This window comes from Oncorhynchus clarkii, chromosome 20, assembly GCF_045791955.1.
Source record: "Oncorhynchus clarkii lewisi isolate Uvic-CL-2024 chromosome 20, UVic_Ocla_1.0, whole genome shotgun sequence".
NCBI classification, from domain to species: Eukaryota; Metazoa; Chordata; class Actinopteri; order Salmoniformes; family Salmonidae; genus Oncorhynchus; species Oncorhynchus clarkii.
In genome coordinates, this window is record NC_092166.1 from 70,463,463 (window position 1) to 70,475,681 (window position 12,219).

Consider the following 12,219-nt stretch of genomic DNA (forward strand, 5'->3'; position numbering starts at 1 on the left):
CCTCACTACCTGTCTTCATCACCTGCTGCCCTACCCAGCAGCGAATGACAACATCTCCCCGTTTAAGGTGAGTGCAATGCGTTATCAGGACAGAGAAACCACACAGTATGCTGATATGGAGCACTCCAAATGAAAGACAATGGACAAATTGACAAAACTCCTAAAGTGATCGTTATAAAATGAACCAACATTTGTTTCTCACAAGTGTAGCAGGTTGGGAACTCCGCAAACAACGTTTCCACTCCGAGAATGAGAATAGTAAATGACTGTAATACCTGCAGTAACAGAAATGTACGTAACCAAATGACGGGGATAAACAGTACATTTACAAGGCCTACTGGTAGCATGTAACGGGGAATTGGGCAAACAATGTACACAATCAAACAATGAATGTGCTAGAATTGGCGGGAGACAGCGGAGCACATTCTAGAGGGCTGAGTGCATTCCTCCCCTTCTTCTTGACTCAACTTTTGAATTATATTCACACATAGTAGATGCTTTTCACTGACAACCGCAACTCAATAATCAGCTAAGCATATTGCCAGGCATAGGCCTACACACTTGGGATTTGAAGCAATCCACAGCTATTTTTTTTAAAGAGCTAATGATCCTCTGTGGCAAAGTCAAGCTCTCTGGTAAAGTATTTTGAATTATTTTATTTTAACAGAAGTAATTATATAATTATAAAACATCATTTACTTTAGGGGAAGGCAGCATCCTAACAGTGCACTGTGCACCCGACAACTTTTCTAATTCGCAAGCGGCTGAAACCAGAGATCTGTGTATAATGACAAGTTACTCATGTCTCCACCCTAAAAATGCAAGTAGTTGTCCCAAAGGCGATAAGCTTAGGTCTGCATATGTTACCCATAGAAACGCATTGGACTTATTCAGGACCGATTTTGGCGAGTGAGCTCTCTCGCTTCGCCGCTTCCTCTCTGCTGAAACTGGCAAGCGAAACAGCGCCCCTTTGTCTTACTACATGTAGCCCATGTATCTGATGCTGTCTGGACAGAAAAAGTATGACATGCTATACCCTTTGTGTCTGGACAGCATCAGATACAGGTTTGACACATACGGAGACAGAGGGGCGCTGTTTCACTCGCTCGGATGCTTTATCTGAGATTGATACGCCTTTCTGTCGGGCGTGCGTCTTGGTCAATCTTTCTTTCCGTGTGCGTCTCGGTCAAATAAATTCTGAATATTTTATTTGGATGGGCAAGGAGGTACGGTAGGGCGGTCCAGGCCCCGCCCATTACGCCCGCCCGCTCTGGGAGCAATTAGTTTACATTTACATTTTTGTAATTTAACGGATGCTCTTATCCAGGGTGGCTTACAGTGGTTCATGATTTAGTGATGTCCTCCCTTACAAGCAGTCCCACAGCTTCACCACAGTATCAAAAAGTCTAATGTGTGTGTGTGTGTGTGTGCCTGTGTGTGTGTCAGGTGGACACGGCTGCTCAGATCCCGTGGTATGAGAAGCTCTCAGAGTTTAAGATGCCCTGGGAGATGAAGGGAGACAAGCAGACAGCCATAAACAAACTCAACCTGCGAGTCTGCAGTGGCCAGATGCTGGCGATCATCGGCAGCTCAGGTACATACACAGCTACTCTCCACGGGAGGCAGCACTAATCTTAGCTCTGTTTCATCAACAACTGGCTGTACTTCTACATGAGAAAGATAGGATTCAAGATCATTTACACCAAATGATAGACAGCACAGTAGGCCTACAAATAATAAGTGTTTTAGGTAAGGGGTTAATTGTTACAAATAGTACAATTTACCCCCACTGCAAATCTTGTGAGAAAATACAACAATAATTATTGTCATCCACTATACCAATCAAAAGACCTCTTCTTACTGATAAAAATTATATATTATTAGATATATGGGGAATGTTCCACAGGTCAATATTCAAAAAAGAGAGGTGGCAAGAATATTTCGAATTCAGCCTGAAAAGCAACAGACATATTTATGGATTTAAGCAAAACTTCCCAGGCATGTAGATATACTAACCAAGCAGAAGCACATTGAATAAGAGCTTTCTAAGCGGTTTCTTATGTGAGTTATTTAGTTGTTGCTTTGTGCACTGTGTTACTTTGTGCCCAGTCTCGCCTAGTTACAGTTTGTTCCAATATCCAAACTAGCATATCACTTTGAATGCATTCCCAATACATAGCTTAATCTAGTGTGGATATTCCCCAAACAGTTATGGTCTGATAATGACTATGCAAAGATATGCCCTATAGCCTCTTTCATATCCTGTCCCTCCACAGGTTGTGGAAAGACCTCACTGCTGGACGTCATAACGTGTCGTGATGAGGGTGGCTCCATGACGTCTGGCCAAGTGCTTATCAACGGGCAACCTAGCAACCCAAAGCTGGTGAGGAAGACCATCGCCCATGTCCGCCAGGACGACCGCCTGCTGCCTCACCTTACTGTGAGGGAAACACTAGCCTTCGTGGCTAAGCTACGGCTACCCACAAACTTCAGCCAGAAACAGAGGGACCAGAGGGTAAGCATCGGTAAACTTCCCAGGTCATGTCACATGGGAAGTTATAGCAGTGTTCTTCCCAATCCCAGGGATTCAGAGGGTGTACAGGATTTTGTTCCAACCCAGGACTAACAGACCTGATGTCCTGTTCCAGTCCAGGACTAACAGATCTGATGTTCTGTTCCAGTCCAGAACTAACAGACCTGATGTTCTGTTCCAGTCCAGGACTAACATACCTGATGTTCTGTTCCAGTCCAGGACTAACAGACCTGATGTTATGTTCCAGTCCAGGACTAACATATCTGATGTTCTGTTCCAGTCCAGGACTAACAGACCTGATGTTCTGTTCCAGTCCAGAACTAACAGACCTGATATTCTGTTCCAGCCCAGGACTAACAGACCTGATGTTCTGTTCCAGTCCAGGACTAACAGACCTGATGTTCTGTTCCAGTCCAGGACTAACAGACCTGATGTTCTGTTCCAGTCCAGGACTAACAGATCTGATGTTCTGTTCCAGCCCAGGACTAACAGACCTGATGTTCTGTTCCAGTCCAGGACTAACAGATCTGATGTTCTGTTCCAGCCCAGAACTAACAGACCTGATGTTATGTTCCAGTCCAGGACTAACAGATCTGATGTTCTGTTCCAGCCCAGGACTAACAGACCTGATGTTCTGTTCCAGTCCAGGACTAACAGACCTGATGTTCTGTTCCAGTCCAGAACTAACAGACCTGATGTTCTGTTCCAGCCCAGGACTAACAGACCTGATGTTCTGTTCCAGTCCTGAACTAACAGACCTGATGTTCTGTTCCAGTCCAGGACTAACAGACCTGATGTTCTGTTCCAGTCCAGGACTAACAGACCTGATGTTCTGTTCCAGTCCAGGACTAACAGATCTGATGTTCTGTTCCAGTCCAGAACTAACAGATCTGATGTTCTGTAAGTGCTGGGCCAGAACAAAAGCCTGCACACCATGAGGACCATCAACGTTATCCAACAATGTACACTGAACAAAATTAAACGCAACATGTAAAGTGTTGGTTTCATGACCTGGAATAAAAGATCACAGAAATGTTCAATACGCACAGAGCTTATTTATCTCAAATTTTGTGCACAGTTTTGTTTACATCCCTGTAAGTGAGCATTTCTTATTTGCCAAGATATTCTATCCACCTGACAGGTGTGCGGCATATGAAGAAGCTGATTAAACAGCCGGATCATTACACAGGTGCACTTTGTGCTGGGGACAATAAAAGGCCACTCTAAAATGTTCCGTTTTGTCACATAACATAATGCCACAGATGTCAACATCGTTTTAGAGAATTTGACAGTAGGTGCAACCGTGCTCACAACTGCAGACCACGTGTAACCACGCCAGCCCAGGACCTCCACATCCGGCTTCTTAACCTTCGGGATCGTCTGAGACCAGCCAACCGGACAGCTGATGAAACTGTGGGCTTGCACAACCGGTGAATTTCTACACAAACTGTCAGAAACCATCTCAGGGAAGCTCATCTGCATGCTTGTTGTCCTCACCAGGGTCTTGACCTGACTGCAGTTCGGCATCGTAACCGACTTCAGTGGGCAAATGCTCACCTTCGATGGCCACTGGCACGCTGGAGAAGTGTGCTCTTTAAGGATGAATCTTGGTTTCAACTGTACCGGGAAGATAGCAGACAGAGTGTATGGCTGTCGTGTGGGCAATCGGTTTGCTGATGTCAACGTTGTGAACAGAGTGCCCCATGGTGGCGGTGGGGTTGGTATGGGCAGGCATAAGTTATGGACAACGAACACAATTGCATTTAATCGATGGAAATGTGAATGGACAGAGATACCGTGATGAGATCCTGATGTTCATTGTCGTGCCATTCATCCGCCGCCATCACCTAATTTTTCAACATGATTATGCACAGCCCCAGCCCCAGTTCTTCCATGGCCTGCATACTCACTAGACATGTCACCCATTGAGCATGTTTGGGATGCTCTGGGTTGACGTGTACAAAAGTGTTTTCCAGTTCCCGCCAATATACAGCAACTTCACACAGCCATTGAAGAGGAGTGGGACAACATTCCACAGGCCACAATGAAAAGCTTGATCAACTCTATGCCTCTACCTTTAAAAAAAAAAGGTATCTGCGACAGATGCATATCTGTATTCCCAGTCATGTGAAATCCATAGATTAGGGCCCAATTTATTTATTTTTATGACGGATTTCATCATATGAGCGATAACTCTTGTTGCATGTTGCTTTTATATTTTTGTTCAGTGTAGAACTTAAGTAAAATCATAAACAAGCTCCATACACTCTTAGAAAAAAGGGTTCTTCAGCTGTCCCCATAAGATAACCCTTTTTGGATAACCATGGGATAACCTCTGTGGAAAGGGTTCTACATGGAACCCAAAAGGGTTCTACTGGGAAACAAAAAGGGTTATTCAAAGGGTTCTCCTATGGGGACAGCCAATAAACCCTTTTAAGTTCTGGATAACACTTTTTTTTCTCTAAAAGTGTAGGAATTATGTTAATAACACTTCAGCTGTTTGTCATGTGACTGGGGCTGCACTGTATAGGTGGATGACGTCATTGCAGAGCTGCGTCTGCGACAGTGTGCCCACACCCGGGTGGGCAATGACTTGGTGAGAGGAGTGTCTGGGGGAGAGAGGAGGAGGGTCAGCATCGCTGTGCAGCTGCTCTGGAACCCTGGTGAGATCTAGAATCAGGGAGGGCAAGTAATGAAGAATGCACCAATATGACTTATTTTGAAATTGGTGGATATGCGTTGATATAATCCAGATGGAGATGTGTCAGTACTGTAATTAACATAGGTACATTTACTTTATGCAATGTTACTGTACCTGTACTTTTAACTACTTCAGAGTATCATTGTACCCAGATCCCTGTATTGAGCACAGTAAAAGGCACTAATCTTATCTCATTCTCTGTGTGCAGGTATCCTGATCCTAGATGAGCCCACGTCGGGGCTGGACAGCTTCACGGCCCATAACCTGGTGATCACTCTGTCCCGGTTGGCCCGGGGGAACCGCCTGGTACTGCTGTCCATCCACCAGCCACGCTCAGACATCTTCCAGCTCTTTGACCTGGTGGTCCTGCTCTCCTCTGGCTCAGCCGTCTACTGTGGGCCTGCTAAAGACATGGTTCCATACTTCACAGCCCTGGGACACCCCTGCCCCCGCTACTGCAACCCCTCCGACTTCTATGGTAGGTTAAGGTAAGGGATATAGAGTGTGTTGGGTATACTGTATCAACGGGGCGGCCGTGGACACCTCAGCATACACATCTCCAAGGATCTGAAATGGTCAAACCACTCTGACACCATGGTGAATAAGGCTTGACAGCGACTCTTTAACCTCAGGAGGCTGAAGAAATTTGGCCTGTCCCAGAGGGCTCTCACAGTGTTGTACAGGAGCACCATCAAGAGCATACTGTTCTGTCGGGCTGCATCACAGCCTGGTATGGCAACTCCGCCGTTGACCGCAAGGCACAACAATGGTGCGTTGGACTGAGCATACCACTATGCTCAGTCCAACGCACCATTGGGGGCCTGTCCTCCAGGACACGTACAACACCAGGTGTTGCAGGAAGACCAAGAAGATCATCAAGGACCTCAGCCACCCGAGCCACGTCCTGTTCTCCCCGCTTCCATCACTCAGTATTGGAGCATCATAGCAAAAACTAACAGACTACCCAATAGTTTGTACCCCCAGACCATCAGGCTGCTGAATAGTCAGCTATCTGTTCCCCATGTTCCTCCCCCTTTTGACACAGAGGTTTACCCTGCCAGAAGCCCAATGGACATGTATCATGCTGAATAGCCACCACTACTCCCTTCTAATCTAGAAAGGGGAAATTGTGAAGTCAGTTGAGTATATCTGAATGTGTGTGTACCTGTGATCATGCGTGTGTCCATCCCCTCAGTGGATCTGATCAGTATAGACCGGCGCAGCCCAGAGAGAGAGGCTGAGTGTCTGGAGAGGGCCAGGGTGCTGTCAGCCCAGTTTGTGGAGAAGGTGAGAGGGACAGATGACTTCATGTGGAAGCCAGAGGAGCCAAGCACAACCCTGGAGGCCATCACGACGTGAGTCTCGCTTATGAAACCTTCTGAGACCTTCTCAGAGACCTTCTTAATGTGCTCTTTTTAATGCATTACATTAAACATCTTCTTTTGCTTTACATCATTGCAACAACCAAGTGATTCTGTTTGTCTGTCCCCGACACAGCACTCAGTCCGCAACTCAGGAGGAAGTGATCACTATATCCAAACAAAAGGACCGCCTGCCAGGCCGACTACACCAGTTCACCATCCTCATCAGGTAAGATGATGATGCACTTGGGACATTCTGTCTCAGTTTTCTGAGAAATCTTCCATTCACATGATTCACGCAAATGGCCGAGTTATGTGCATACATCTTAAAATAGGATTAATCCCAGTGATCTGAGAGGAGAAACTGCAGTAACAGTGAAAGTGCTTCCTCCTCACAGGCGGCAGGTGCACAATGACTTCAGAGACCTGGTCACTTTGCTGGTGCACGGCTTCGAGGCTCTGCTCATGTCTCTGCTGATTGGATTCCTGTACTTCGGGGCGGGGGAGGAGCGTCTGTCGATCCAGGACACAGTCGCCCTGCTCTATATGATCGGAGCTCTCACCCCATTCGCCGTGGTCCTGGACGTCATAGCAAAGTGTGAGTGGCAGCCACAGTGACCAATCAGAGTGCTCAGTTGAGAGTGAAAGAATCCATCATGAGCCAATGAGTGTTGTTCCTTGTGTAATTTTGGACATCCGCAGGTCACACAGAGAGAGCCATGTTGTACCATGAGCTGGAGGACGGCATGTATAACGTCACATCCTACTTCTTTGCCAAGGTAACAGTTCACACCACTACCTCTTCACACTATGTCAGGGTTCCCCAATTGGTGGTCCATGGGAGATTTTATTTGCCCACCCCCCAAGTTTTCTAAGCAAAAAATAATTACATAAAAAAATATACTAATAAAATGTAGATATATATATAGTTTTTGTTGTTGTAAAATCACCAGGAACTCAATTCAAAGTGATTTTAATTTATTACTTTTTATTTATTTTACTAGGCAAGTCAGTTAAGAACAAATTCTTATTTTCAATGACGGCCTAGGAACAGTGAGTTAACTGCCTGTTCAGGGGCAGAACGACAGATTTGTACCTGGTCAGCTCGGGGATTTGAACTTGCAACCTTCCAGTTATTAGTCCAACGCTCTAACCTCTAACCTGCTGCCCCTGGGATTGAATCTGTTCCCAAGTATTCCCACGCATAAATAGAGAGGTGTGACCGTATCCCACCCAATGTAGTCAAGGTTTGAAATGATTCTGCTTCTGTCAAATACGCTATCTGTTTGGGCTTCTTGCAGTTTACAAATGATTTATAACTATGTTCTGCCCCCTGACCATCCACTCAAGAAAAGAATCGGCCTTTGGCTGTCCTGGTCCTCTGTAGCTCAGTTGGTAGGGCATGGTGCTTGCAACGCCAGGATAGTGGGTTAGATTCCCGCTACCACCACGTAAAAGATTTATGCTAAATGCCAAAGAAAGAAGAATTTACAGTGGTTCTCAAAATGTTGGTTTACAGATGAACCAGTAGGGGTCAGTATAGGACCATGCTTGCCTGACCTCAGTGAGGATTTCATACTGTTGTGTAAAAACCCTGCAAACAGGACACACATTTTTCACAGTGACAAAAGCAATGTAGCCACAGTATTTACATGCTATGTAAACTGTGGTCCAGTGTAAGCAGTTGTTAGTGAGCATATCAGTTCATGTGAAGCAGAAACATAAATGTGTGCGTGTGTCTCACCCAGGTCCTGGGGGAGCTTCCGGAGCACTGTGTGTTCACGTTGGTCTACGGCCTACCCATCTACTGGCTGGCTGGCCTGAACCAGGCCCCGGACCGCTTCCTGCTCAACTTCCTGCTGGTGTGGCTCATGGTGTACTGCAGCCGCAGCATGGCTCTGTTTGTGGCTGCAGCCTTACCCACCCTGCAGACATCAGCCTTCATGGGCAATTCTCTGTTCACTGTGTTCTACCTTACTGGAGGCTTCGTCATTAGCCTGGAGAACATGTGGTTAGGTGAGGAGGACACAAGTGTCTGCTCTGGTCCTCGTACATTTGCCGCATTCTAGGCCTTTTTTTAATGAAGATTCTATAGGGCCACATGCAATACCAGCAATCCCAATCCCTTAGAAACATATGACAGTTTACATGAGCATGACAATATGGAACCCTCTATCTTGTGTGTAACATGTTCTCTGCAACATCTGTGACCTCTGACCTGTGTCTCTCTGAACTATGTGTCTCTCCTCAGTGGCGTCCTGGTTCTCCCATGCCTCCTTCATGCGCTGGGGCTTTGAGGGCATGCTGCAAGTCCAGTTCAGGGGACTCAAGTACCCTGTCTCCATCGGCAACTTCACATTCAACATCGATGGCATACATGTGAGTCATTAGATATATAGCTCTCCAGTGTGAAACGACTACACTTCCATCATGACTGTAGATACATAGATCATACTGTAAATATATATAATTTATATATAAATATAATAACATAATATCTGCCATTTAGCAGACATAATTATTATGATTTTTGACCCCCTTCTTCTTCCTAATTTCATGATTCCGATCTTTTCTCATCATTACAACTCCCAACGGGAGTGACACAGCCTGGGATTGAATCCAGGTTGTAGTGACGCTGCAACACTGCGACGCAGTGCCTTAGACCGCTGTGCCACTCAGGTGGCCTTAGCAGATGCTTTCATCCAAAGCGACTAATAATCTTTTTTTTTAACCTTTATTTAACTAGGCAAGTCAGTTAAGAACAAATTCTTATTTACAATGAGTAGTAGTGATGCCTCTAGCACTGAGATGCAGTGCCTAAGACCACTGCACCACTCGGGAGTCCATAAGTGTACATGCACTTATGTATGAGTGGCCCTGGGAATCAAACCCAATATCCTGGAATTGCAACAACATGCTCTACCACCTGAGCTACAGAGGACCAACCATATAGTATAATGAAATCTTTGACCTTTTTTTTCTGTCCAGGTGGTGGAAGCTATGGATATGAACCAGTACCCTCTCTACTCCTGCTACCTGGTTCTCATTGCTGTCGTAGTGGGCTTCATGCTGCTCTACTACCTATCACTCAAATTCATCAAGCAGAAGTCCAGCCAGGACTGGTGAAACCATGGTTACAGAAACCAGTCTCTGGCCTCATCCTAAACGGACTGTAAAACTAACCAATGCTCGTTTCAGTACCACCCTCTGCCATTGGATGGCAGCAAAGTACTGCATTCTGTGTAAATTAGTTTCAATGAGGGATTAAAAAAAAAATCTTGGCAAATGATTTTAACGCCACTCAAGCTTTCACATGTTCCATTTTACATGTTTTTTTCTAATTTTTGTTTTTACAGTTCTTAATCTTTTTTGTATATGTAAGGTTATTAAGCTTAACAATATGTGTACCAGTAGAAAGTCTAGTAAAAGCTAGTGAGAGGTTTAGTAAAGTCACACTGAAAAGGGGTTGGTGTTGTAGTTTGGTAGATTATGTACGTTTTGCACGGGTGCAAAAGCCTGATAAATGTACAGCGGCCATGTTTTAGATTGAAGGATTAAATCAACTGAAGTACATCCGCTTGAGGTATGTTCACATTGTGCCCCTTACTACGATTCCAGCCATGTAATCATACCCAGTCTAATACTGCCATGGAATTAACCGGTCCTCCTTACATACATGTATGCAATTTAAGGGTCAAGAGTTGAGATCTGAGGGATATTGAAAATTGGCATAAGAAAAAACTAATATTCTTAATGCAAGTTGATAAGAGGTCAGTGAGTATCTTAGACTAGTCATAACTATGTGTGTGTGTGTGTGTGTGTGTAAGCTTTGCACATCTGGATTTAGGGATTTTCTCAAGCTCTGTTAAATTAGATGGGGAAGCGGCAGTGAACTGCAATCAAGTCTTTTCACAGATTTTCAATGGTATTCAAGTCTGGTCTTTGGCTGGGCCACTCAATGATTTTCACATTCTTGTTCTGAAGCCATTCCAGCATTGCTTTGGCTGTATGCTCAGGATTACTGTCATGTTGGAACCTAATCTTCGCCCTCCAGTCTAAGGTCGTTTGCACTCTGAAGCAGGTGCTCAAGAATTTGCCTATATTCAATGTTGCCTTTATCCTTACCAGTCAGTCTCCCAGTCCCTGCCACTGAAAAGCATCTCCATTGCAAGATGCTGCCAACACCATGCTTTACGGTAGGTATTTGACGGGTGATGAGCTGTGCCTGGTTCTCTCAGACCACAATCTTTCACCTTATGCTCAGTCTTTTACATGCCTTTTAACAAACTCCAGGCGTGCTGTCATGTGCCTTTTAGCAAAATCCAGGCATGCTGTCATGTGTCTTTTAACAAACTCCAGGCATGCTGTCATGTGTCTTTTAACAAACTCCAGGCATGCTGTCATGTGCCTGTTAGCAAAATCCAGGCATGCTGTCATGTGTCTTTTAACAAACTCCAGGCATGCTGTCATGTGTCTTTTAACAAACTCCAGGCATGCTGTCATGTGCCTTTTAACAAACTCCAGGCATGCTGTCATGTGTCTTTTAACAAACTCCAGGCATGCTGTCATGTGCTTTTTAACAACCTCCAGGCATGCTGCCATGTGCTTTTTAACAACCTCCAGGCATGCTGTCATGTGCCTGTTAGCAAAATCCAGGCATGCTGTCATGTGCCTTTTAGCAAAATCCAGGCATGCTGTCATGTGTCTTAACAAACTCCAGGCGTGCTGTCATGTGCCTTTTAGCAAAATCCAGGCATGCTGTCATGTGTCTTTTAACAAACTCCAGGCATGCTGTCATGTGTCTTTTAACAAACTCCAGGCATGCTGTCATGTGCCTTTTAGCAAACTCCAGGCATGCTGTCATGTGTCTTTTAACAAACTCCAGGCATGCTGTCATGTGTCTTTTAGCAAAATCCAGGCATGCTGTCATGTGCCTTTTAGCAAACTCCAGGCATGCTGTCATGTGTCTTTTAACAAACTCCAGGCGTGCTGTCATGTGCCTTTTAGCAAAATCCAGGCATGCTGTCATGTGTCTTTTAACAAAATCCAGGCATGCTGTCATGTGTCTTTTAACAAAATCCAGGCATGCTGTCATGTGTCTTTTAACAAACTCCAGGCATGCTGTCATGTGCCTTTTAGCAAACTCCAGGCATGCTGTCATGTGCTTTTTAACAACCTCCAGGCATGCTGTCATGTGCCTGTTAGCAAAATCCAGGCATGCTGTCATGTGCCTTTTAGCAAAATCCAGGCATGCTGTCATGTCTTTTAACAAACTCCAGGCGTGCTGTCATGTGCCTTTTAGCAAAATCCAGGCATGCTGTCATGTGCCTTTTAACAAAATCCAGGCATGCTGTCATGTGTCTTTTAACAAAATCCAGGCATGCTGTCATGTGTCTTTTAACAAACTCCAGGCATGCTGTCATGTGTCTTTTAACAAACTCCAGGCATGCTGTCATGTGCTTTTTAACAAACTCCCAGCGTGCTGTCATGTGCCTTTTAACAAACTCCAGGCATGCTGTCATGTGCCTTTTAACAAACTCCAGGCATGCTGTCATGTGTCTTTTAACAAACTCCAGGCATGCTGTCATGTGCCTTTTTCTCAGGAGTGGCTTCAGTCTGGCCAC

General features: G+C 45.2%; 1 protein-coding gene across 1 annotated transcript in view; it reads left to right on the plus strand.

Annotated features, from left to right (window-relative positions):
• LOC139376847 (ATP-binding cassette, sub-family G (WHITE), member 8) overlaps positions 1-10,168 on the plus strand; it is an 18,724-nt gene extending 8,556 nt beyond the window's left edge. Inside the window, exons 4-14 of the mRNA XM_071119804.1 lie at positions 1,447-1,594; positions 2,277-2,515; positions 5,064-5,196; positions 5,443-5,712; positions 6,430-6,589; positions 6,732-6,824; positions 6,994-7,193; positions 7,298-7,374; positions 8,344-8,611; positions 8,847-8,974; positions 9,584-10,168. Coding sequence (XP_070975905.1) covers positions 1,447-1,594; positions 2,277-2,515; positions 5,064-5,196; positions 5,443-5,712; positions 6,430-6,589; positions 6,732-6,824; positions 6,994-7,193; positions 7,298-7,374; positions 8,344-8,611; positions 8,847-8,974; positions 9,584-9,721 — 1,854 coding nt within the window. The 3' untranslated portion in view covers positions 9,722-10,168. The remainder of the gene's footprint in view (positions 1-1,446; positions 1,595-2,276; positions 2,516-5,063; positions 5,197-5,442; positions 5,713-6,429; positions 6,590-6,731; positions 6,825-6,993; positions 7,194-7,297; positions 7,375-8,343; positions 8,612-8,846; positions 8,975-9,583) is intronic.
• Positions 10,169-12,219: the final 2,051 nt, after the last annotated feature.